Below are 26,078 nucleotides of genomic sequence, written 5' to 3' on the forward strand. Positions count from 1 at the left end.
AGGAATATTCAAATTTTGATTCCTATCAACCTGATAAAATACTTTCTTTTTATATTTCAGCAACAATACTAGGGCGCCCGTAAGGGTTTGCAATTCTTGTAACAGCAATGATTAGTTTTAAGTTCATGAAATTAAGCTCTTTTTCACATTCATTCTAGTCCTTCCACATTCATACATGACCTTAATTATATCTCTTCCTTTTTTATTCTCTACACATTCAATTCCCTCACACCTAAGTGTAGTGATCGAATTTAATTTGTTAGGCTATTCCATGAATGCATTATTCAGAATTGTTTTCTCTGGATATTCACGTCTTTTTAGTTGCATCCTCACGTATTTTAACTCATATCCTCAAATACAAACTATAAAATAAAAATTTGTTCTAATTAAGGTTATTTGAATTGGATCGGATTGATTTATCAAAAATCGACTAGGGCACCGATTTAGACAAGGGTATTGAACTAATTGACCTGAGAATCGGTGCAGACCGATTGAATTAGATTTTTATTTTATAAATTTTTAATAATTTATTTATCAACAAGCCAATGATTTTATTGGTACGATTACCAGTCTAGTACTAAAAACTTTGATTCTAATACAATATGGTCCATAGATTAGGTTTGGTTATGATAGTAAAATAGCCTCATATATTTTTTAAATAATTCATTATACAATCTCTTATTTTTCAACCCTTTTTTTAGGGTTTTATTGGTTCTATCACTTCTTACTCGGTTTCAATCGATTCGAAAGGTTGTGGGTCGAAGGTCCGACCCTTGGTAAAACTCATGTTTGGCTGCTTCGAAGTTCAAGCTAGGTTGTTGGACCAACTAGGACTCAAAAACAGTGTGATTTGTTAATAAAGCATTTCTTAAAATGACCAATCTCTTACAATCTAAAATACCAAAAAAGGGAAATCTAAAAAGGTGAATTTTTTTTTTCATTAACTAAAGACAAGAAGGTTATAAAATATGCACCCTTATTACACTGAAAAATTATAGTAGAAATGAAGTTTTGCATCACATCCAGCAACATATTGAGACCCGAACCCTGTAACATTTCTGACCCCCCCCCCCTCCTCCATTGAGAAATGCATTAAAGAAAAACCAAAAATCACCTTAACATATAACTTTTATCAGGGCCAGTTAACACCCAAGTATGAACACCAAAGTTGGTTTCTCCCTCTGCTTACTCAAAAAGACTCCAACTGAGGTAAACGGGAAGACCCGACACCCTTTTACGAAGGCACGCATGCATCGAACTGACACGACTAGCAGAAACAGGAATAAGCCAAATGATTCCTCTTGGCAACATACGGAGAGAGGTAGTTGGTGATGGGGGCGGAAGTACCAGGTATATCAGCTGGAACAAGGATTTGAGGCTTCCCTGAAGCTATTCTTTTTCCAGCTACATTGGCATAGAACAAGCCGGATATGGCTGGTACAAATACATCACTCTCAGAACATATATGGAAGTCTATAACCTTTTCAAATTCCGAATCTTCAGATTCAAGGAACTTCCCCTTTTTCTCATCTGGTATTACGCTTTCCTACATTAATTGCAGTAGCACACACAGGTTCAAAATCAAGCATTGCACATAATGGTTCAAGAAGCATATTGAAAATATAGTAATTATTATCAGACAAAAGATGAATTTACTCACCTTTGTGTATGTCTTAGGGAAGATATCTCTGAGGACACTAAGGCTGTTATCCCACCTTGATTGAGTCAGGTATATGGTGGTATCCGTATCAAACCCGACCTTCCTCAAGAATAAAGCTATCTCCTGTGCATTATAACAACTTTTTGCTCTGGCAGAACCGCTTCCATGGCAATTCTTATTTTCAAGTATCCCAACCCTCAAGTCCACTGCTATAAACTTGCCATTCGATTTGCGACTCAAAGTCCTAAGCCGTTCGATCATTGAATCAACAACTTCGAGAACCTCTGATTGTAACTCGAAGGTTCCAAACATTCCCAAACATGCGACTGAATCGACACTACTCTTTTGTGCGGTTTTTCTCATATTTACACTAGGGAAGTAGGTCGCAAGCCTTATGTTGCCCTTTGATTTAAATACAGGTTCTACACTTTCCACAATGTGATCTTCAGTGACCCGATTCGGAACTTTCACAGCAGCAAGATCCCTGATTGATATTTCATTTGGCAACTCTTTTGCTACTTTGACAATCCCATCCAGGCTTTTCATGAACTTGTCAACATCATAAATATCCTCAAAGTTTCTGAAAATTTTCAATTATAGTATGAGAAAAAAGTTGAAGGAAAACGAAAGGAGAGAACATGAGATCTTGAAAACGAACACTAGCACGAACCTTACATCACCGGGTTTGCTCCCTCTAATGTCTGGAAGTACAAGAGTTGCCGTTAGATACCTTGCTACAACTACAGCATCAGCTACCTGATGAGAACATTGCACACAACAGAATGAATAATAAATCAGATGGAAAACAAGATAATGCTTTCAATAGATTATTGTATCGACTCATTCAAGATCCCATTCCTGATTAAGGCATGTTTGCATTAGTACCAATTTAACAAGATAAGGTTACCATGAGCAACAGTTTACCTGAGAGACATGATATTCTGGACCATTAGTCAATGAGAAAGTAACATACCCTCTTGACTGCTCTAGTTCATCTGTCACCCAATTAACAACACCATCAGTTAAAAGAGAAGCATTAGGATAAATTTCAGCCTACTGTGGGAGATCTGCATACACATATGACGAATTTATACAACACTTGGGAGAAATTAAATGAATTTAACGAACCCAAATCCGTCCTGCTCCAACACGGCTTTAGCTCTTGGATGTCTTCCATCCAAGGTCCTTTGCTCCTCTTAGAAAGCTTAACAAGGCCATCGTTCTCAATAGCATTGACACTCTCAAAATGAGCATCCTCACCTTCTCCAGGAAGCTTGTCCTACATAATGAGGGCAGGGCAAAGACCATGTAAATAAAATATGAAGAACTGAAATGATATCAAACAAACCTTGAAGAATTTAATCACTGTAAATGAAAAAAACATAAGCATCAATAGAATTTATAATAATACATCTACAATTTCCTTGTTCCAATGGGTCGTTTGTTCATTCCTTCACAATCTATTATCCAAGATACTCAACCAGGAAGCAAATCAGCTTTAATAATATTATCCAAGACAACATTTTGAAGATCATAGTTGTAATAAATTACAGATTTGATGCCAAGAGAAGCAAAGTGGAAACTGAAGGGAGGTGCAAATTCAAGCTCCTTATCAGATTTACTTCCACAAAAGCAGAGATTCAAAAAAAAAAAAGAACAATGAGTTTAATACAAAAGAATTGAATCTTCTCAAAACAAAGATGAAAATGGTGATAAACTTTGAAATGAAATAACTGTAAAGAAAGAGGCATTACTTGAAGCGAATCAAAATGGTCTCTTTTAATCATTTGACCAAGCATCACAAACATGGTGAGAGTAAGTATACCAGCCACTACTTGCCTCAAATCAACTCCCATTTTTTCTCTCTCGAAATTCTATGACAAGATCAAAAAAGAAAGACCCAAAGAGTGGGTGTTTTCCCAAGAATTTTAGACCTACAGAGCTTAACAAAAAGCTGAAACAGCAAGCTTAACAAGAGAGGAAGATAGATAGGGAAATGATAACACAATAAAGCTTGTGTTTTTATTGGTCAATCAATAAATAAAGCTTAGTTAAGTGCAGCGGTCTTAGACTAATTAATGTTAGTATTAATTTGGGGTCTCTTACATTACATTAACACCACCGACACTTAACCATGAAAAAGATGTGCTGCCTGTTTTTCTTACAACAAGATATTTTTGTCCCCCGCTGTTTTTGCCTTTGTATGTGGGTTTTAGATTAGCTTTCCCTTCTTTCTTTTTTTTTCTTAAATATGTGGCTTTCGACTTTGAAGTTTGAACTTCAATGAAGGACCTAATCTATCTTCCACACATTTTTCATGTCTATCACTTTCTTTCTTTTTCTTTTCTTTTATAGAAAATTTAATTATCTACTCTAACATGTTTAAGCCACTTCATGAATCAAAAATACAATCATTCACATTAATCAAATATAATTTTAACTGATAAATAAACTTTTAATGTATCAATTTAAATTATATAACTCGTTCACAATAGTATCGCTAGCAACAACTTTTTAATTAGTAAAAACAACAGACAAATTTAAATTTTAGTCTTAATATTTTCGTCAATTGAGTTTTAATTTGATTAGCATGAATATTGTTATCAATGTAAGAGGATGTAGATTCGAGTGCACTAAAATACATTTTCTTCCTATTTTATAAGTTAAAAATGAGTTATGAGTAGTTTTAGACATTATCAAAAAAAAGAACAGATATGATCAGAACCTATAATGAGATTATTTAAAAAAAATCTCTATGATGTATAGAGAAAATAATTATTTAACATGTTTATTAAAATTTGATACGAAAATTAAATAATACTTTAATTGAATGGTAAAATTAGAAAAATATATATTTAACAATTAAATTGAGACCCAATACTAATTCAGATATTTATATATGGCAAATAAATAAAGTAAAACAAAAATAATCTCTTGTTTCTATTTTCTAAAGATTTTCACTTTAAATCACTTTTTTCCTTCCTTTGTTTTTTTTCTAAATGTTCCATTTTTGTTTCCTCTTTATCACTTTAAATTGGAGAGATTACAATGTCGACAAGATGATACTAACCTACCAATACCAAACGACCTGTCCATACTCGACAAACTTCACAGTGGCTCCACCTTCACTTTTTTCTTTTCTTTTAAATTAAAATTAAAAATTTTAGTAGTGTTGTGTTATAAATAAAAACACAATAATTTGAAAAAAAAAATGTTTTTTTTAAAGATACGACTCTAACCAAAAGAGTAATATGAAATCATATATCTAATGTCAAGTGACATGAAATAACACATCTAGTATTAATAGTTATAAAAAAAATGTTTTTTTTTAATCATGTTTTCTCTCCTATATTTTTTTTCTTAACCATTTTAGCCATTTAGGTACTAAACAGAATAATGAAATTCTAAAAATAATATTTTGTATGCTGGTTTTGTGTAGACGCAAAATGAGAATGAATTAATAATAAGAAACCACTAACTCAATGAGCGTAGATTCGGTCTAAAAGAAAATAATTAAGTATGTATTAGTTGGGATATCTGACTTGCGGTCTTCTGTCTTTTGTCTGATTTTCTTCCTTCCTTTTTTCTTATTTAAAGATAAGAAAGATAGAATTTAGGATATAAAATCTTAGAGTAAAAGAAATATACTTTTTTATAATCCAATGATTATCGCCTTAATTTTTGCCAAGGGCAGTACTCAACCGTGCTGCGTCTACACTCTACAGTATTACTATTTTTTATCATATTTATTTTTTTATATAATATTTAGAATTATTCATAATCTCTCATCAACCCTTAAATAGGAGGATAATATGCTTTAGTACACTAGAACTCACGTCCTCCTACACAGACAATAATACCGATACTGTAACGCCCCGTACCCGAGACTATCGCCGGAGTCGAACACGAGGTGTTAACAGACTTAATTCATTACTTAAACAACTCAAACAATTTATTTTTAAAATTTCCAGTCAAGCTGGCAATCTGCGTCACAGTCGCTTAAAAATTCATATCTCGAGTTCCAAAACTCGAAATATAATTCCGTAATTTTTTTCTGAAACTAGACTCATATATCTATCTACTAATTTTTTTATAGAATTTTTGGTAGGGTCAATTAGTAAAGTTTTTTAGTTAAAGTCTCCCCTGTTTCAGGGTTCAACTGCTCTGACCTCTGTGTATTTCAAATCAGATATTTCTCTGTACAGAATTTCAATGTCTATGAAGTTTGTTTCTCTTAAAACTAGACTCAATAAGGAATCTGTACATATAAAGAATATCTTCTAATTATTTTTTTACAATTTATGATGAATTTTTAAAGTCAGAATAGGGGATCCAGAAATCACTCTGACCCTGTTTCACAAAAATTCAAATATCTCATAAAATTTAATTCATATACTTGTTTTGTTCAATCCATATGAAAATAGACTCATTAAGATTAAATTTCATAACTTACTCATCATTTAATTCGATTTCTACCATTTTTAGTGATTTTTCAAATTTACATCACTGCTGCTGTCAGATTCTGTTTTATGGCAGATTTCACTTTACTAAGGATTTTCATGGACTAAATAGCATTTTAAACATACATAACATCAAATATGACTTAGATTGGCCATTCCAATGGCTAATCATTTACAAACCCTTTTCTTGCCAAACCATAGCCATATCATAAGATCATTTACACAAAGTGAGTATTTTGTCATACATGCCACATTCAAAACACACAAGCCATTTTACCAATTTAGGCCTTCGGATAATGTGAACGAGTCTTCGACCTATCCCAATTCTCAAGCCGGCTTGTTAAAACTACAATGAATGAAAAGGAGGGAGTAAACATAAATGCTTGGTAAGTTCATATGCAAATAACAAGTAACATAACCATACAAATATACCAAACAACCTTAGCATGGTATCACCAAAACATATATCACATTTCTAAACATCATTCATCATCTTACCACCTTATCGTTGTTGTATCTATTTTCAACCCGAGGGCTAAGTACATACCTGTCCAAAGTGTCCATTTCACAACACTTACCAAAACGTCACTTGCATCTTAAGTGTTCTTCCATTTCACTAGAATTTTTACCCGTTGAACACATCGGAATATAACTCGAATACATGGATAATTTGCACATAAGTGCCACATATGTAATCAAGCAATCATGTAACCAGCCCCTAAGTGAACTCGGACTCAACTCAACGAGCTCGGGCGTTCGCATCCATAAGTGAACTCGGACTCAACTCAACGAGTTCGGATGCCTAGTTACATCTCACGAACTCGGACTCAACTCAACGAGTTCGGACATTCGCATCCATAAGTGAACTCGGACTCAACTCAACGAGTTTGGATGCTCAACCATCCTAGTGACATGTCACTTGTATCCTAATCTATTCCTAAGGTTCAAACGGGATTTTCCTCGAACACATCTCCTTGCCATCTTCTGTAAAATACCGAAACCAATACTCGGTAGCACTTTATATTTAACAAATAATACACATAATTTGCATTTTATTCGAAAATAACCACAAAGCATATATTTCATGGTAAAAATTAGCATATCATATAATTAACATCAATAACTTAAAAATAATAATTATGCTACATTATTTACACATGAACTTACCTCGGCACAAAATTTTTAACAATCGAGCCTATTCCTCATAAACTTTGTTTTTCCCTCGATCACGACTTGAATCTCGTTTCTCTTGATCTATAATACCAAATTAATCTTATTTAATACATACATTCATTAAAACAGTCCTTAATACGAACTTTGGAAAAATTACTATTTTGCCCCTAAACTTTTGCATAATTACACTTTTGCCCCTAGGCTCGGGAATTAAACTTCATCCCTTATTATTATGTTTTATGACATGCTGATTATTTTTCCTTCTATGGCAACATCAAATTCTCACTCTAACATGTATTTATGACTACTAAATATTTTTACCGATTAAGTCTTTTTACTCGTTTCACTTAAAACCGAGTAGCACAAGTTGTCTAACAAAATTTAAAACCTCATATTCTGTCATAAAACACCAAAATACACAAATTTCACCTATGGATATTTTTCCAAATATGAACCATAGGTTGAATTATTGTTAACATAAGCTAAATTGAGCTACTGGGATTTCAAAAACATAAAAATCATTAAAAATGAGGCTTGAAAGTTGAAGAAACCCCAGCTATGGAGGAGAGCAAAATTCAGCAGAACAATATGGAGAAGATGATCATTTTGGGTTATTTTTCCTATTTTTATTTCATTTAATATCTAAATGACCAAAATGCCCTTACTACTAAACTTTTCAAAAATTCCATCCATGTCCAATTTTTTTTCATAGACTTAGAAATTGGTCAAATTCCTATTTAAGACCTCCTCATTAATAATCTAAAGCAATTTCATACTAAAAACTTCTAGAATGTAAGTTTTGCGAATTATACGATTTAGTCCCTAATCTCAACTTAAGCACTTTATGCATAGAATTTCATCCCGAAATTTTCACACAATCATGCAATCATATCATAAACCTCAAAATAATTATAAAATAATTATTTTTAGCTCGGATTTGTGGTCACGAAACCACTATTCCGATTAGGCCCTAATTCGGGATATTACAGATACCAATCAAGCTAAGACTCAATCGGTATCTATATTATATTTAAAACTACTATAGTTACATCAATTTAGTTTGATAATGATTATTTTTTTATAAAAGTAAATCATATTATTATAAAAATGCTTTTGTCTTTTTATATTATATCAATAAAAATTCAAATATAATTTTTTATATATATTTAATAAATATTTTTTGTATGTTATAATCTAATACTATTAAAAGAAATTATGTGTGTTTATATCTTATATATTAAATCATTTTATATATTGTTATTGGGATAAAAAAAAACCTCCACAAGAGAGTTTAGAACGCTATCATAGATAATTTTTTTTGTTAATTTTTAACTCAAGCCAAAAAAAAATTTTTAGGAGGAGCCGGATGAAATTTTAATTTTTTTATAGTTTATATCTTTATAATTTGTAAAAGATTAAATCAAATTTTTATAATTTTAGGGGAGCCAAAGTACAATTTTACCTTTACTAATTTAAAATTTTTAAAAAATTTTAAAGGTCTAAAAATTAATTTTACATTTCAGGGGGACCGGGGCCCATACCAGCCTCCCCTAGCTTCGCCCCTGTTTTAACTATTAATATTTTACATACTAAAAATAGAAATTTTTAACTGCACGAGCAAGAGTTAAATGTTTCCATATGTTCTTTTATAAATATTAAATGAAATACAAATTAATTAAAAGAGACAAATGTTATTCATTTAACTTTACTTGAGGAATTCCCAATATATCATTTTTTATTTTATTTTATAACAACATATGATAATATCTTAAACTTTCTTGTGATTTTTTTTTATTCCACTAAGAATCATATAAATGTTAACATATTGATAATTTAAATAAAATTATATACATTATAAAATATTCATGCATTTGTATTTTTTTCATATCGTCTAGTGAAATAACTAAAAGATTAGGTTTCATTGTTTTTATTATTTTTTAAGTGTAAATAATAATTGAGTTATATAATATATTGAGATAAACTATAAAAGTGACTCATACCATAAAAGCCATTAAAAGTAATAAGATAGTTTCACATTATAGGTAGCATAAACAACTACTAAAAATGGTATAAAAGGTCAGTAAGAATGTTATTTGTGTTACGAGAATTTTGAGCAATACACATCTCTTTTTACCTTGGTGTTGACAAAAGTTGTACTTTATAGATGTGAGTGGTGGAGTAATAGATTGTGAATTAAGAGCATTATTGGAATAAAGAGATTACATGAGATAGGTGATCAAAATTTGTATAATTTGTAGGAGATGAATGAACCCAGATCATATGACAAAATCAACTTCTTCTTTTGTTTTACTTTGAAATGTGGGTGTCAACAAGGAGTGAGATAACATGTTTCTTCAAATAACCTAACTAATCTGTTTAAAATAAGATAATTTTGCAGGCCAATTCGTACCACAATATTGTGAGGTAACCCATAGTTGACCTACTTTTAATATTTACTAATAATTTCAAAATGATGGAGGGGGCCTCACTGCAGCGATAATTATATTCTATTGTTATGAGGAAAAAAAGCAGTTAATACAAAAAATTTCATTTAATTTGGTCATTGTTAACAAGGTTAGGTTTGGGAACACCAATTTTTTTTTTTTTAATTCAAGAGATTCCTGAAAGAACGAGAATTTAATTGCGGAGAAACAAAGATTAATTGATGGCAAGTCAAGTGGTACTAATTGAAGCTCTTCCAAGAAAATGACTGCTAAACAGCTATTGTTAGTGAGTCATTAACCTTTGGCAAACCAAATGCAAGGGCTCTAAGCCAATTTATAAATCAAAACCATTGAAACATTTCTATTTTTCTTTGGCTCACCCCATTAATTGTTTCAAAAGACCATCAGAAATTAAAAAATATAAGAAGAAATTTGAAATGGGAGGATTTAAATAATCTCTTACAGTAAATGAAATTCGTACAGGGATTGAGTAATAGAAAATCAAATGTGAAGGAAAGTTTTTTATAAGTATGGATTTTCTTTGCGACACTAACAGATATGGGATTCGTTTGGACTTCGGCTTGTTCTAATATCATGGAAGTCACCTACTACTCCATTTACAAACTCAACTCAATATAGACTTATTCATAGGTCAATTTATTCGCTTTAGTTCGAACATCTGTTTGAAATTTGAGAAGAGTTAAATAAAAATATTATGCCTGAAAAATAGATTCAATCAAAAAATTTAAGTCTGTTTAAAATATGGGTCAAGCTCAGATTTGAACATTTAAGGCTTGAGCCTAGCTTAACACATTTTTAAGTTTATGACACTTTATATTATATTATTTTTATATATCACGTAATTTATAACACATTAGAAAATAAACCTATACTAAATACTCTAAGGTAAATATTAAAATAATATTAAGTTGACTATATAAAAAATTTTAATAAATAAAAAATATTAAATTAAAATAATATAAATAAATTAAAAAATAAAAAATGATATGAGCGGATATAAAATGGGCTTGGGTTAATCTTTTGTAAATATAGACAAGTTAAGGTAAAATTTTAGACTTATATTTTAAGCCGGACCAACTTTGAGCAAGTATAAAATATATTAATATCATATTTAGACCTAATTAAAATCTGACCCAACCCGACTCATGAGCACCTTTAACTCAATAACCCATTCATATTTTTACATTCAACCTTTTTCCAATTTATTTTATTTTTATTTTTTTTCACTGAAGTAAGGGATAGGAGTTGTTAAACTTGAGACGGGTGTTAATTAAAAATTTAAAAATAAATCTTTTTTCACTTTTAGTCGATAATTTATTTATTTATTTATAAAACAGTTTATTGTAGTCATATAATCCTTAACCATTCAAGCAATCAGTAACTTAAACTTCTTCAATCCAAGTTGTGTTCAAATTCATATGCGTGAAGCCACCTCAATTCACTAATATTTCCCTCTTTTTTTTTGGGTAAATATCAAACTTATACCTAAACTTTAGTTTAATATGTAATTTAATATTTGAGCTTTGATTGGGTGTAATTATAGACAGGTGAAACTTAAACAGTGGTTTATATATATACAGAAAATTTTAATTTTAATTCAGTTGTGCATATTTAAAAAAATAAATACATACATTTATTTTCATATTGAATTAATATAATTATTTGTGTATGCAATATATCAATATAAAATGATACTAATTCAATAATGTTATTAATAATTTTTAATATCGAATCAAATGATTCTTTTTTAAAGTAAGATTATATAAAAGCAAAATTCGTATATAATATTATACATTAAATCAGATATAATGTATAGTTTTAATATTTACCCTCTTATCACTCTTCTTTTAAGTTGAATCGTTTATTCAATTGTTTTTAACAACTAGTAGCAATTCCATTTCTTTATTTTTAATGTTTTAAACAATTTTTTTTAAATCTCAAAATGATTTATGATTTTAAACTTTGAACTATCAAAATGGAACTTTTAAACCGCTTGTTCTTTGTGTTGGATTTTATAACAATTTTTAATATTTTTACTTTTTTAAGGATAAATTTTATTTTATTTTTTAAAAAAAGTACATAAAAATAATAATTAGTTACTATCTTATTCCCCTTTTCTTGCAAAAACAAAAAAAACAAAAAAAGGTTAAATTCTTTTATTAGTCAATTTACTTCGAGAAAATTGTAGGTTTTGTCTCTGTATCTTAATTTGGTCAATTTTAGTCCCTATATTTTTTAATTTTTAAAATTTTAATACTCACCAAACAATAATTGTTAAATTGATTAAGTTCAGTTCCGTTATTTTCAAAATCTGATGCGAAAAATATATTATCATATGTTATTTCCATATTTTAATGACTGTTATTTGTATTAAGATTGAAATTTTAAAATTAGAAAAGTATAGAAACTTAGAATGATTTAATTGAAGAATATGGATTAAATCTATAATTGTGCGTATGATACAAGACCAATAATTAAATTTAACCAAACATATTTAATTATTACTATTTAGGTCATGACCAAAATTAACCAATTTTAAAAATACAAAAACTAAAATTAAGCTAATTAAAGTATATAAATTAAACCCATAACTTTTACAAATTACAGAGACTAATTTAACTAAAGAGATATGAACCGATTCACCAATATTTAATATTAAAGTAGCCCCTGATTTTGTTTAGGCCTAGTTTTTCGAAACAGTCGGAACCGAGGACTGGGGACAGTTGTGAAAATATAGAAGCGGGTGGGTGGGGAGAGATGGTTGTGAAATTGAAATGAAAAGACAAAGACTTCCTTACAAAAAACCCACATCCAATCTTTCAAACTTCCAAGCCAGGGTTCCTTTTTTATTTTTTCAAGAAATTTTAAGGTATGGTGGTTGGAAGTTTGTGATTCACAGATACTTGTTTTGTAAGTGAGGTTTGGTTTGAGTTTCGGTAGTTGGTTGAGAAAAAAAGGGTAAATGAGTGATACATAAGAAACCTTTGAACTTCCAACATAAAACCAGTTCTTTAATTAAGAATCCTCAGATGTGATTGCACCATGGCTGAGGTGCAGAGCTTTGACAATCTTTTGGCTTGTCGGAATTTATTGAAAGCAAGCATTGACAATTCAACGGCTCTTGCCTTGGCTCTCGATAAAACTGGACCACGAATAGCTGAGTTAGACCAAAAGTTGACATTTCTTGAGATGGCTATTAGGCCTGGCGGTTCCAAGAACTGCACGTTTGCCGCTGTTAGAGACCATATCAGTCTCGCTCTTGGCCCTTCTGCAGCTGTTTTAAAGATCTTGGATTCTATTCGTGAACTTGAAAAGTCGCTGTTATCAGATTCACTCCCACATTCTGATATTTTTTCTTACATTTCAACCATTAAGCAGTTTGAAGATGCTATAAAATTTCTTACAGCCAACTGCAACTTGGCGATCCAATGGTTAGAAGGAGTTATCCAATTCCTGGAAGGTAATTCTGTGGCCGATGATCGGTACATCTCGAAAGTTAAACGATCGGTAGCGATTTTAGAGGAATTACAGGCAACTGGGGAGCAAGCTGGTCGAAATGGCGAGCTTCTTTCTGGTGCATTTGCCAAGCTAGAAATTTCATTCAAGCAGATTTTGACAGAAAGTAGTGTTCCACTTGGTTTTACGGATTCTTCATCACCATCGACAGCCAAGCAGGCCAACAATGCTGCATTGCCTCTTCCGGGGCCCATCCTTCGGAAGTTGCAGGCGATTGTGGAGAAACTAAATACCGGTAACAGGACAAACAGCTGCATATCGGTTTTCATTGAAGTTCGTAGTCTGAATGCTAAAAATAGCTTACGAGCTCTCGATTTGGATTACCTTGAGAATGCGGTTGAAGAATATGACGATGTCCAGCATATGGAGGGTTGCATACATGAGTGGAGCAAGCATATGGAGTTCATGGTGAAATGTGTGCTTGAGAGTGAGCATATGCTCTGCAACGAAGTCTTTGGAAGCCTAGCATCAGGTGCATGGACTGGCTGCTTTGCGAAGATTGCGGTCGAATCGGGAATTCTTTTGTTCCTCAGGTTCGGGATGAGCATTGCTGAGACTAAGAAGAGTCCTACCAAACTGTTGCATTTGTTGAACATCTTCTCAGTTCTTGAAACTTTAAGAATGGATTTCAACAAGCTTTTTGGAGGGGAATCTTGCAATGAAATCAAAACCAAGACAAGGGATCTCGTCACCAAAGTCGTTAATGGAGCCAGTGAGATTTTCTGGGAACTTCCTTTACAAGTGGAGCTCGAAAGACGAAGTTCTCCACCGAGTGATGGAGGTGTCCCGAGGCTCGTAAGCTTCGTGACCGATTACTGTAACCGGCTGCTTGACGACAATTACAGACCTATTTTGACCCAAGTTCTGAGAATCCATCAAGGTTGGAAATATGAAAAATACGAGGAGGGACTTGTTACCAACCAGATATACAGCATAGTAAGAGAAATCGCAGTCAATTTGGATGCATGGTCGAAAGCCTATGAGCGAAAGGCATTGTCCTACATATTCATGATGAACAATCATTGTCATTTCACTAGTCTAAAAGGCACAAAGTTAGGGAATCTAATGGGAGATTCTTGGTTAAATGCTCATGGGAATTACAACGAATACTATTCAGCTCTCTACTTGAGAGAGACCTGGGGGAAAATCCTGGCCTCTCTAACCCAAGATAATCCGGATTCTTCACCGAAGATGAGGCTAATGGCATTCAATGAAGCCTTTGATGACATGTACAAGAAGCAGTTAAATTGGGTGGTTATAGATGAAAGCTTAAGAAACAAGATGCACAAGCTTGTGGTTCAGGCCTTGGTGCCTGCTTATACAAGTTACTTGCAGAAATATAGGGTTGTGGTGGAACACAGAAGTGATGTATTTTACACGGTGCAAAGCTTAGAAACCATGCTTAACACCCTGTTTAAGGCAAAGCAAGTGAAATACACAAGCAGCACGATTGGATCACACTTGACTGGTGAACAAAGAAATGCTGTAATCGACCAATTCCGTTTTACACTTACTGCCATGTAACTTTATGTATTTGTGAATGTATATGATTAAATGGACATTAAAGTGTTCACCTTTTATACCACAGAAAAAACAAAAAAGAAAAAAAGGAGAAAAAACTTTAGCCCTTTTATGATATCCCTTGTCTCTTTCCTGTATTAGGGTTTTGGAATGAACATTTTAGAGTAGTAAATGCAGGTTTGACTTAATGGTATAAAAAAATTACGTATTTAGTTTAAGCGGGAATAGTGTTTATTAAAAGCTTAAATCTCATGTGATTTATTGATAGAATGTTGAACTCTTATTTTTAGTGATCAGAAATGAAATCCTGAGAACTAGGAATTGTAGTTTGTCAATCACTAGTAATTTTTTTTTTTTTGGGAGGATGGGTTTTTGAAGCTTTTGCTTTGGGCATAAAAGGAGAGGTTTGATTTATTGCTTGAAATGATTCTGTATTGGTTGCTGTTAGATGAGCGGAGAGAAAGGAATGGGATCGACAAACCAAATAACGACATGACAATAAACAATATATAGGTGATTTCCTCAAGTGGCACCCGCAATACCGAGAAACAGTGATATTAAAAAAAAAAAAAGGGTAAAATTGATAGGTGAGAAATGAGATGTAGTGGCCTGCCTTAGTTTTGGGTTCAATCATCTTCTTCCATTCCAACTTGTGAAAGCCAACATCCACCACACAAACTACTAATGCCATAATTTGAAATTTAAAATGTCTCCCAAAATCTTTTCCTTGACAACATTGCCAAAACTGTAGCTTATTTCTCTTCCTATCATATTTATATTATGTTCTCTTTATCGTAGTACCATTTTTTAGATAATTATATAACGTTTTACACTTTAATAATCCTTTTTTTAATATGAATTTACACTTTAACAATCCCTTTTTTTTAATATAAGATTTTATAATTTTATGTATTCATACTATTTTTTTAAGTTCAAATATGTTATAAATTTTGCCAAATTTTTAGAGTAATAAATATATTTTTACGAGAAAGAGGACTGCATACTTTAATAATTTTATGAAGATCAAATTCCAAACGTATGAAGAAGAATACTGACTCGAAGCATATTTTAACCATTTTATATTTTTTAGCGTTGGGATGTTTAGTTATGAAGAGTGGAGGACTGCAGCACCAACCATAACTACCCAATAAGTAACCCACCAATTGACCAAAGCCCTCCTCAAATCTTGAAGAAATACAAGACTCCATATTATATAAACTGCAAAACAAGTGCCATCTTCCGAATAAAAGTGAAGATAATAAAATTAGCATTACTTATGTAGCATAACATAATTTGTTATTCCATTTCTTGGAGTCATGAACAATCACTTACCAATTCATGACACTTCTGTTGACCTCCTAATTCCACTAAAAGAAAGTGTAATTTTTTTTTTCCAGTTCCCAAAATTGGAGGATCACCAACTAAATCAGATTCACAAGCAATGACTTAAACAAACTTATCGCCCTCCACTGTAAACAATTTTCTTTAATTGTTTCACCTTCTCAAAGTCAGGGGCATGGAAATTTTTCTCCACCTCCCATGCAAGTTGTGACATACCATTGAATGAGGATTTAGCACCCTTCTCATCAGTTACTTCCCGGGGAAAAGGAATTCGAACATCAAATACACCCTTCTGAGGAGAGTAGATTCGCAAGTCAAAGCCAAGACGATCAACCCAAATCATCTTTGCTTCTGATACCTGCCATGCAATATGCAACCCCATAAGAGTATTACACAAACTTAAGTCTGGGCATGCATTTTAGGTGAAAGGCAAGCATGCAACTTCAACTCTTGATTATAATCATGGACATTTGAAAATTTTATCACACGAAATGATTCAATGTCATTGGTGCTCGTATTATGTTCCAGATACCAGTGAAATAGCATCTTTCCATCATGCAAAGCATGTTATCACAAGCAAAAGAACTTTTAGTCATTCAGAATAACACAATGAAAATGTGAAGGACACTAATAACATTCGCAGCATGCATATGAGACAGCAAGAAAAAACCGAAAACTGATGAAATCTGTAGACAAGACACCCGTAGGTAAAGATCGATAACATAAAATGAGTGAATTCACCTTCTCTCTCTCTCTCTCCCCCCTAAGATCTTTAACTCAGCATATTTGTGATAAAACTACGCATAAATTCAAAAGTTGAAGCACCATGATAAATTAACTAATAATTGAGTAAGTCAATACCAAAGTTTCCATCATTGTCCAAACAATTATAAGTTCACAAGAAGTGTTCAAAAGTTTCACAACTTCAAGCATCATCTTAAAACAAGGCATATCTGCTTGATCCTCATTATCCAATAATAGCTCAGCACTCAGACGCTCAATTATAGTTTTCCATTACTGGTGGCGAGTGGTACTCCAACCCTTGAAAGCAGATAAAACTAAGACACAACATTTAAGCTCCACATCCATTTTCCCATAAGTCTCTTCAAGGAAGCAAGAGTTAGATCATGCTTTGTTTCCATTTGCTTTCACCTGGTTTAATTTGACATAATTTTATATTCTTTAAACCAACAGAAAGATCAGAAAGGTAAACAAGGGTGAACCAAATGAACTTTGGATTTAGGTTTCTATTGGCAGTTCCTAAGGCAAGTTATAACAAATGAAACATTAAGCAAAATATGCCCTCTCAATTTTTAAATTTTAAAAAAAAAAAAAAAAAAAAAAGGGAGATGGAAATGGATTGGACTAATTTGAGGATTTCTCACACAACATACTAGATAAGCAGTAATCAATAGTAAAATATGGAGCAGATATTGTATTAAAAAAAAGGATGAAATCGGTGGATATGCACCTGGAAGTCCAAATCAACGTAGACATTGCAAAAGCGGTGGACATCTTCCCTGTTATTGTTATTAATTTCATTGACAATTTCTTCAGCAGAGTTGCGCAGTGGATCAGGATTTTCATTTTTATAATCTGATGAAGTGACCCATACACCATCCTGCATGAGTTATAAGCAGCATACTGAAATTAATACAATTGACCATATCACTTCTAACTAAAATATAACATTCTAATAGAAATCTGTAGTCTAAAATTATTACACAAAGCATAAACAACAGCAGAATTCTCGGTATACCTCATTTAAGTCTTCCATTTGAAGTACTCTTTGTACATCAACAGTATATAGATTGTCTACATCGGCGGCTTCTCCAAACCTCTTCTTCCATACTGAATCAAACCGCTGATGAAGAAATATTCAATTTAAAATTCATATAAAGTTGATTTATCAGACCCTAATCTAACAGCAGAGAGATGAAAAATGAGCAATCAGATAACTGCTTAGCACAGTGTATGAATAAACACAAGCCCTCTAACCTTAGATCCCTACTTATGAGATACATGCGAAGAAGGCAATATTCAACTTAAATCCCAAATCAGAAAGTTGGTTTAGGTTCAGAGAAAATTGAAGATAGACAAAAATGGAAATAAAAGAGAGGAAGGAGTGGACGCTTTAACCGTTTAAGGAATACGGATGTAAACATAAACTGCTGCCCAACAACCACCATCTTCAATGCTAAAAACCACTAAACATTTACCTCTAAAATTTATCATTCTATCCAGGATTCATAGGCAAAACACCAACAATATTTGGAACTTGCGCAATACCAAAAATGAGAAAAAAGGAAAACTTGAGGATAATTTTCATAAAAATTGGGTATGGGAAAATTCAAATGTCATAAAATTTAAGAAATTCTTGTAGCTGAATAAAGAATAGAAATTCCTCTCAAGTTCTATCCTCAATATAAGTTTCTTTACTTTTCCTATTTATAAACTAGGATTAAAAGTGATTAACAAATAGAGTTGTGAATCCTACATAAACCAAACACCAACATACACACACATAATGATAAAGCTTCTACAATTGGGGTTGGGTTGAGAAAGTTGTTGTAGTCAACTATCCCTGTTTGATCTGTGTCAAAGATTAGCTTCAAAATACTATCCTAAATTGCGACATAGTGTTGGTAAAACATCATGTATAAATTATAAAGTAATATCACTTGAAAAAAAAAAAAACAAAGCAGTCTTACCCTTAAAATGGTTGCATCAGCTGGTTTGGTAAGACTGCCCTGTATTGTACACTGAGGAGTCCGTAACCCACATTGATCTAACTGATCGAAAGCAAATCATATGAATAAAAATCTCCAAATATAAACATGTATATTATGTCAATATCTATCCAAAAACAATTTCAACATTGTCTATGGAGAAGTTTACATAGAAACATATGGATATAAAATAAATTTACCTGAACATGAAGGGTGGAGCGGTTATCAGGAGAAGGTTGAGGCAAGCACAAAACAGGGGTGCCCTCAGCATCGACAGCAAACCTTACACCAACGCCCAAGGGCCACCCATCTTGAGCTAAAGTGGAAAGGGTCCCTATAGAAGACAATTCCATTATGGTCCTGGAAACCTCGGCGGGAAATGGCTTGTGGCTGGTTTTTGTTGGTGGGACTGAAACAGTGGAGAGCGAGGAGCATAATTTGAAGGAGGGTTTGAATTTTGCTTGAAGGAATTTGGATTTTGGAGGGAAGGGTGGAAGGGGAAAGTGTGTCGACAAGGATTGAGTTAGGATTTGGAGATTCATTTTCATTTCCCTTTGGATTTTCTTGCTAAGATAGATATGATATGATATTAGATGCCTTCGCTGTCTTGGGTATTTTTTGAGTGATAAAACAGGGGATAATATCAGAAATGAGTCTGGAGTTTATTAAATGTTCGCAAAAAGTCGGTCATTTTTCTATCAATTCTTTTTCAATTAAGATAATTAGATTTTTTCTTTTTTACTATAATTTACAAAGTTTAATGACTTGTTTGGAACAAATTAACCTTCATCACCTATATGAAAATTTGATTAAAGCTCGATCGTGACTCTTGGGTGCTTGTATTTTTAACATCTGACCCATGATCAAATTATTATTACATTTTTGAACAAGGTCAAGCTATAGATTCATAATCACTGCAAGTCTTAACTTAAGAAAATGTTGAATATACAAATATATTCAAGATTGTAATTTTATATTTAAATAAATCTCAAACATAAATATTTTTAAAAAATAAAATCATTTAAATACAACAAGTAATAAATTTAGTATTTGATGTAGCACATAAATTATTAATTTTGGAATAATTATTCAATACACAAATGATTGATTGAAAATTTTTAAATTTATTACTATATAAAATCTTAATTTATTTGTAAGGTTAAAATTATTAGCGTGTGCCAAATAATTATCCTGAATTTTGTAGTGTTTGTATGGAGGTACACATAGGTGGTTGCTCCACAATTTGTAAGGTTTCACAAGGTTCTTTGTGTAGCCTATCAGTTTTTGTTGCTGAATTTGGGGCGGAGGAGCCCTACCCGCTTCCTTGATCTCTGGGTCCTGACCTCCAAGTTGTCAAACTCGAATGAATATGCTCTTTAAATATCCCTTCCTTGAAGCAGCTGCCCATCTTTCATTTCACAAAAAACAAAAAACCACGATTCAAACAAACACCACAACGAACCAATTAAGACGAACCAATTAAGATTTTAGTCAAGTGTACAGATATCAACCTGTGTAACTAGAACATACAGAGGCAAGGTGATGTAGCTGCACAGAACTTGAACGATGACGCTGCAACAACCAATGAAATAAAATTGATAAAAAAAGAAAAACACCCCCAAAATTGTAAAACAAGCAAATGATGGAATTTAGATCGTATGATAAAGATAGTCTAGTTGTTTGGTTTGGATACCTACCCCATTATAAGTCTAGTGATAATATAGCCCAGTTTTTCCATGATGCATGAATGGAATCCATATGTGCACTTCACAAAACAAAGCTTGGTTTCAGTGAATTTGTTTTTTGGCTATAAAAGAACTAGAAGAATGGGTTAATTATGTATTTGAGACTATGGCAAGCAAACAACATACCAAGATCCAGAAGAAGAAAGCAAGTTCAAATGCGTTTTGAAATAAGATGAAGTGAATCAAGAAAAAAACGATCCTGGGATTCTTAAACCAAAAATGTTCGTCGGAAGGTTTAACTTGTGCCGTTTCGCCTCGTTCCTTCATTTCACTCATTTCTTGAGCTAAGCGAATGATTACGTGCTCCAACTTAGTGCCCACGATAAGTAGAAGCTGTAATAGTTGGTTTAATTTAACATGTCAATTAAATGCCATCTGAATCTCAATACTAATTCTCAAAAGCTGAATATACTTACAACAACAGGGAGAAATGATAACCAAAAATATGTATTCCATCCTGCTTGGAAACACACGAATATATATATGTTATATTTTTATATGGAATACATAAAAAATGTTGGTACTTGTAGATTAAAGGAACATTACCTTTCACATTCAGTAACAAAAACATCACCACAAATAGCCACAGGTACCAGCTATATCAGAGACAAGAAGGATATTAGTGGGTTATATGTGCTAAATTTGGTGATGATTGTAAGAATGAATGAAGTAATTTACCTTATGCCAACAACCTTTTTGAAATCCACTTGGAGTGTTCGCATTATATAATCGTGAAAATTATATCTAGGATTGCTAGGGCAATGTTCCTAGATGATAGGAAAAGAGGTACTTGTTTTAACATCCTTTTTCAAGAAAAAAAAAGATAGTAAGTAATCCAAATCAATATGATGGTTTGGGCATTAACTCTGATAAACCCCTCTCGAAGTGCTGTATAGTCTGATTTAGTAACAGAGCCATGAAACTGCTTGAAGAATGACATCTGCCAAGAGCCCAAGAACCCCATAACTATGTCAATTATTCACTACATGATCTATACACAAAAGTCGTGCATAGCTGTGTTAAGACTTACAGTCCAGCTCAAAATTGCCGTCTTTCTCCAACCTTTTGCATGTTGCACGAAAGACGTATGGTGCTCATCCACATGCCTATCTGAACCGTACGAAAACAACATCATCATCAACCTTTAACTCTTGTTGCCTCATGGATTAATTTTGTATATGATTGATTTCGTGTTACCATTTAGGTGTCCTTGAATCTCGTTTTCCCATTGTTTCCATTGCCGTATCTGCATATAGTAAAATATTTAATGCTAACCAAAGCTATATTAAGGGACTGCACCAAAAAGTTTTTAAGTAGAAAACATCACCCTTGCTCCTCCAAGAACCATTGTTATGAGGCAATATATAACGTGAACAACTGCCAATACAAAGATGAAAATGTGCAGCTGATGTAATGCTTCCAATGACAATAAGGGGACCTTCCCCTGAGCTCCGAGAAAATATACAATCAGATTTAAGTATGGTTTGAAGGCATACACATATTGTGACTCAATTTGCACTAGTGAAATCATATAATATACCTCACGAGAACAATGATCAGACGCAGCCTCAGTGGAAAACAGGCGCCGCCTGTGGTTTATAGCTCGAGGAAAATGCTTTTCGGGAGTTTTGCCTTCACTATGCTTCTTGCATGGAAGCAATACCGTGGAGACGTAATAAGTAGGGATGCACATTTCACTCACTAGACCTTGAAAGACAGTTAATAGAAGGGAAATGAATCCTAATAGCATGAGTTCTGCCAACAAACATGAGCAATGAATTGGTTAGTAATAATAGAAATTCTATGAATTCAAAAAAGAAAGGAAGGAAGCAAAACCTTCTTTCAATTTTTGCAATGCCTCAAATAGTGCATCTTGCTGCTTGTGCTTTAAGATCTAGATTGGCAAACATACAAATAGATGAACGATTTTGACTATATGACCAAATGAACATAATGGAAACATTTTAGAATTATAAATTGAACACATGGTAAGGCATTTAGGTACCTTCCCAAGGTGATGAAGAGCTCGTTCAGCAACAAGGGATATGAGAACAAAGAAAAAACAAACAACAGCAACCACCCAGGTTGGTGTATACTGCAAAGAGTTGGACTCTTCTTCTGCAGCCATATCTCAAATTTTCACAAAACCAAATATCAATGTGTGCCAAGGAAAGGAAAAGGAAGAATAAAAAAAGAAAGAAATTGTGTTTGTGTGATGGTTGATTTCATGATCATGACATGTATTTGAAAGAGAAAATTAAGATGTGAAGGTGACAAAATAATAAGCATATACAAAAGTAAGGGAAAAGAATATAATTAATGACTAGTAGAAGAAAACTAATGTGCCAAAGGAATCGGCCAAGTGATAAAGAAAAGCATAAAAGTATGATAAGCTTCCATGGTTGATAGGGTATGTTTGCTTCACTGGATTTTGCTTGCCTAGGGCTCATGAAATTTGATCTTGAACTAGATCAATGCAGATCGCTTGACACTGAAATGAGATTTCTTTTTCTTTTTAATTTCCTCCTTTCTCCCTTTGAGTGCTTGCATTTGTCATGGACACTCAATTATCTATAAAGAAATCATGGCAGATATATAGTTCAACTGAACATTTTAAGCACTATTGGTTTACGCGAAAAATAGAGGGCATAAAACAACTAATTACCATTGGTCTTAAATTTTGAAGAAATCAACAATTCAACGACGAAATCAAACTTGCGAAATGTTATTTAATATTGATTTAGTAGTCGTTAACATAGCAACGTTAAAAGTACTATGTACGTCTTTGTTTTAGTAGTTAAATTGTATTTTGCCCCGCTATTAAAAAAATGAGTAAATTAGTCCATAAATATTAGATCAAATAATAAATTGATCATTTTATTGAAATTTTCACCCATTCTTGTTGTTAAAAACAAGTCCCTGAATGTCAACATAAGACACATGTACGGTCATGTCATTCTTTAATTATTTCGTCAAGACTCATTTACCCATTTTTAAGTATAGAAAACAAAATACAATCTAACTCATTCTATATATAATAATTTTATTATATAACAATATTTATATAACATTTTTAAACGTTGAAAATCTGAATAATTTACTGTTTCTGAGTTGTTTTAAACTCATTTTTTTATGGATATTGGAAAGGGCCAATGTATGCATCCCCAAATATGTTAAGAGACTGATGTTGTACAAAATGAAAATGAAAAATGGAGAGGGTAGTTGATACGAGTCACAAAAGCCCAAATTCTTGAAGGCGAGGCCCAATAAGCAAATTCTCAGCCCAATCAAGAAATCCATCCATACTTAGTTGAAAATCAGGCCAAATTATCAAAGTGGCCCAAGTTGTAAAGTTTTATTTTTATTTATTTATTTATTTATTTATTTACTTAGTTTAAATTTTTATGTCAATATTCAGTCCAAGAGTCCCAGATAAAATGACCTTTGACCGAATTTCCATATTAAAATAATTAGGAGTTTTTTTTATTTTAGTTTTCTAATTAGATTAGGACTAGTTATAAGGCCTATTTAAAGGCATGGCTGTCCACCTTGTTAAACACTTATGATTATTATTAAAATTTCAGATTTGTTGAGAGCAGAATTTTCTTTGAGTTTTCTCCAAGATTTTTCTCTTGAGTTTTCTTTAGAAGTTGTTTTAACAATCTTTTTTATTGTGGGAGCCATCTTCAACCTTCTTCTTGCCATTGATATTCTTTGGAGGGGAGATTAGAGCCGTTTGAAGGGAGTTGTGAGATCTTTCGAGATTTCAAGGCTTCTTAGGACTTATCTTTTAATTTCTTACTGTCAATTCTTTCTTTATTTCTACTTGTGCTGAATCATTATCTAATCTATTTTCTGTTCTTATTGTGTTTTCAGCCTTTTTCTATCTTAAGGAATCAGCCCAAAAATCCCCAATTTCTAGGGTTTTTCCATACTCTTTTTGGGTGAAATTAGATTGTCGAAATTTGGGGAAAACTATCTTGGTGTTCAATTGGGCAGAATCACAATCTCCTTGAGGGTTTCAATAACCCTAACACTTATTTCTATTCTCAATTTGATTCTTTGCTGATTTGGGGATTTTATTTCAGATCTGAAAATTCAAAAATCTAATCTTTTAATTTTCTGTTTCGTTTCAGATCTAATTGTTTAGGGTTTTCGTAGGAGTTTCTCGTGACTTGGCAACTCGATCTTGGTCCGCGCGCAACCCCGTATCATTTGGTATCAGATTTTGGGCGTTTTGGGTGTTCTTGGTTGATTTCTAAACTGATCTCTATTTTTTAAAGCACAAACAGCAGTTTTACCCAGAAAAATTGTTCAAAAAAAATTCATTTGAGTGGGTAAACGTTGTCCGATTGATCTGAAATTTTACATACATGTTTTTGGCACTGTGATTGAATATAAAAAAATTATTCCCGCAAAAAAATCAGTCAAAAAAGTCAAAATAATAAAAAAATACGAAATTCAATAAAAATTTAAAAAAAGATTCAGCGGGTTGAATTTGGTGCCCAAAATTTCCAGATCAAAAATTCAATATATAAGGACACTCCAGATTTAATTTCGTGATTTTTGGAGATCGGGAACACCTCGAACGAAGTTGTCAAGTTACTCCGCAGTTTTTCGGGTTTTCTGTTTTCAGCAATTTTTATTGATTCTTAGCTGTAGGTTTTCATTTGTTTACCTTTATTCTTCCTTTACGTTATCTAACACCTTCTTGTTTCTTGTGTTAGTAGGATTTAAACGTGTGCACAACTTCTTCCTCGGTGCAACACGAATCAATTGGTGTCTCGTCAGTTTTTGGCATCCTAGTGCAAATTAGGATTCTTTGGTAGTTTGGTTCACACTCTCTAATTGGTTGATATAAACTCTGATAAAGAACTCACAAGATTGAATTCGACCTCATTGAGAATTTGAATTTTCTTTTTGAGTGATTAATGGTGAGGTTTGCTAACTTTTATTTTTGAGTGTTGAGTGTTTATTTTTTACAGGTTTTGAAGATGTCTAAAGGTGATAATAATGATGCACTTATGAAAGTCCAACAACAGTTAGACAGACATACTACTGCAATCACACAAATAAATGCTACACTTCAAGCATTGAATACTACTTTGAATGAGGTACGAGTGAATCAAAAACATCAATATCGAGATCCAATTAAGGAAGATAGGGATAACCAGCCCCATAGGTGCAACCCTCAACGTGTCCCTAGAATGGATGATGATTGTCATGATCATGGACAATCATCTTTGGCAAAACCAAAGAGCGAGCAGCAACGAGAACATCTCTTTCATACTCGCTGCCACGTACAAGGTAAGCTTTGTAGAGTTATTATTGATGGTGAAAGTTGCTCGAACATAGCCAGCACGACGATGGTGGAAAAGCTTTGCTTAACCACTACCAAGCATCCACAACCTTATCAACTACAAGGGCTTAGCAACGAAGGCCAATTTAGGGTCACTCAACAAGTGCGC

At 32.7% G+C, this 26,078-nt stretch overlaps 4 protein-coding genes across 6 annotated transcripts; 1 reads left to right on the plus strand and 3 right to left on the minus strand.

The window, feature by feature from the left end:
* Window positions 1–916: 916 nt before the first annotated feature.
* Window positions 917–3,920, minus strand: LOC121229315 (protein MANNAN SYNTHESIS-RELATED 2). The gene is made up of 6 exons (XM_041113326.1): window positions 3,415–3,920; window positions 2,789–2,939; window positions 2,585–2,655; window positions 2,331–2,416; window positions 1,661–2,240; window positions 917–1,546 (listed from the first exon to the last, which is right to left on the minus strand). Exons 1-6 carry the CDS (start codon window positions 3,514–3,516, stop codon window positions 1,268–1,270), a joined length of 1,269 nt encoding a protein of 422 aa, XP_040969260.1. The 5' UTR covers window positions 3,517–3,920; the 3' UTR covers window positions 917–1,267.
* An 8,472-nt stretch (window positions 3,921–12,392) lies between these two features.
* LOC121229316 (exocyst complex component EXO70A1) lies at window positions 12,393–14,973 on the plus strand. The gene has a single exon (XM_041113327.1). It carries the CDS (start codon window positions 12,801–12,803, stop codon window positions 14,796–14,798), a length of 1,998 nt encoding a protein of 665 aa, XP_040969261.1. The 5' UTR covers window positions 12,393–12,800; the 3' UTR covers window positions 14,799–14,973.
* A 1,066-nt stretch (window positions 14,974–16,039) lies between these two features.
* Window positions 16,040–19,527, minus strand: LOC121203104 (glutamyl-tRNA reductase-binding protein, chloroplastic). Of its 2 annotated transcripts, XM_041113328.1 has the most exons (5): window positions 19,066–19,527; window positions 18,848–18,928; window positions 17,896–18,000; window positions 17,608–17,757; window positions 16,040–16,494 (listed from the first exon to the last, which is right to left on the minus strand). In XM_041113328.1, the coding sequence occupies exons 1-5, from the start codon at window positions 19,411–19,413 to the stop codon at window positions 16,252–16,254; spliced, it is 927 nt and encodes a 308-aa protein (XP_040969262.1). In that variant the 5' UTR covers window positions 19,414–19,527; the 3' UTR covers window positions 16,040–16,251. The 2 variants fall into 2 exon arrangements, with proteins under 2 accessions (XP_040969262.1, XP_040969263.1); XM_041113329.1 differs by lacking the exon at window positions 18,848–18,928 and having other exon boundaries at window positions 19,066–19,502.
* Window positions 19,528–19,969: 442 nt separating this feature from the next.
* Window positions 19,970–22,914, minus strand: LOC121229317 (MLO-like protein 13). 2 transcript variants are annotated; one of them, XM_041113330.1, is made up of 14 exons: window positions 22,616–22,904; window positions 22,447–22,504; window positions 22,151–22,365; window positions 21,938–22,054; window positions 21,808–21,856; window positions 21,641–21,720; window positions 21,476–21,550; window positions 21,289–21,377; window positions 21,157–21,206; window positions 21,027–21,067; window positions 20,737–20,943; window positions 20,563–20,630; window positions 20,377–20,437; window positions 19,970–20,273 (listed from the first exon to the last, which is right to left on the minus strand). In XM_041113330.1, the coding sequence occupies exons 1-14, from the start codon at window positions 22,736–22,738 to the stop codon at window positions 20,178–20,180; spliced, it is 1,329 nt and encodes a 442-aa protein (XP_040969264.1). In that variant the 5' UTR covers window positions 22,739–22,904; the 3' UTR covers window positions 19,970–20,177. The 2 variants fall into 2 exon arrangements, with proteins under 2 accessions (XP_040969264.1, XP_040969265.1); XM_041113331.1 differs by lacking the exons at window positions 19,970–20,273; window positions 20,377–20,437 and having other exon boundaries at window positions 20,559–20,630; window positions 22,616–22,914.
* Window positions 22,915–26,078: the final 3,164 nt, after the last annotated feature.

The sequence above is a fragment of the Gossypium hirsutum genome, chromosome A05 (genome assembly GCF_007990345.1).
Source record: "Gossypium hirsutum isolate 1008001.06 chromosome A05, Gossypium_hirsutum_v2.1, whole genome shotgun sequence".
In the NCBI taxonomy this organism is placed as follows: Eukaryota; Viridiplantae; Streptophyta; class Magnoliopsida; order Malvales; family Malvaceae; genus Gossypium; species Gossypium hirsutum.

What these genes read in the sequence shown, in the direction of transcription:
- LOC121229315 (XM_041113326.1), bottom strand. Translation starts at nt 3,516, where the DNA reads ATGGGAGTTGATTTGAGGCAAGTAGTGGCTGGTATACTTACTCTCACC. An exon ending in ACCATTTTGATTCGCTTCAA is followed by an intron (nt 2,940 to 3,414) that starts GTAATGCCTCTT and finishes CTCATTATGTAG; the next exon opens with GACAAGCTTCCTGGAGAAGG. An exon ending in TCCCTAAGACATACACAAAG is followed by an intron (nt 1,547 to 1,660) that starts GTGAGTAAATTC and finishes CAATTAATGTAG; the next exon opens with GAAAGCGTAATACCAGATGA.
- LOC121229316 (XM_041113327.1), top strand. Translation starts at nt 12,801, where the DNA reads ATGGCTGAGGTGCAGAGCTTTGACAATCTTTTGGCTTGTCGGAATTTA.
- LOC121203104 (XM_041113328.1), bottom strand. Translation starts at nt 19,413, where the DNA reads ATGAAAATGAATCTCCAAATCCTAACTCAATCCTTGTCGACACACTTT. An exon ending in CTGATGCAACCATTTTAAGG is followed by an intron (nt 18,001 to 18,847) that starts GTAAGACTGCTT and finishes TTTCTTCATCAG; the next exon opens with CGGTTTGATTCAGTATGGAA. An exon ending in ACGTTGATTTGGACTTCCAG is followed by an intron (nt 16,495 to 17,607) that starts GTGCATATCCAC and finishes ATTGCATGGCAG; the next exon opens with GTATCAGAAGCAAAGATGAT.
- LOC121229317 (XM_041113330.1), bottom strand. Translation starts at nt 22,738, where the DNA reads ATGGCTGCAGAAGAAGAGTCCAACTCTTTGCAGTATACACCAACCTGG. An exon ending in ATTGCAAAAATTGAAAGAAG is followed by an intron (nt 22,366 to 22,446) that starts GTTTTGCTTCCT and finishes GTTTGTTGGCAG; the next exon opens with AACTCATGCTATTAGGATTC. An exon ending in TGGTTCTTGGAGGAGCAAGG is followed by an intron (nt 21,857 to 21,937) that starts GTGATGTTTTCT and finishes TACTATATGCAG; the next exon opens with ATACGGCAATGGAAACAATG.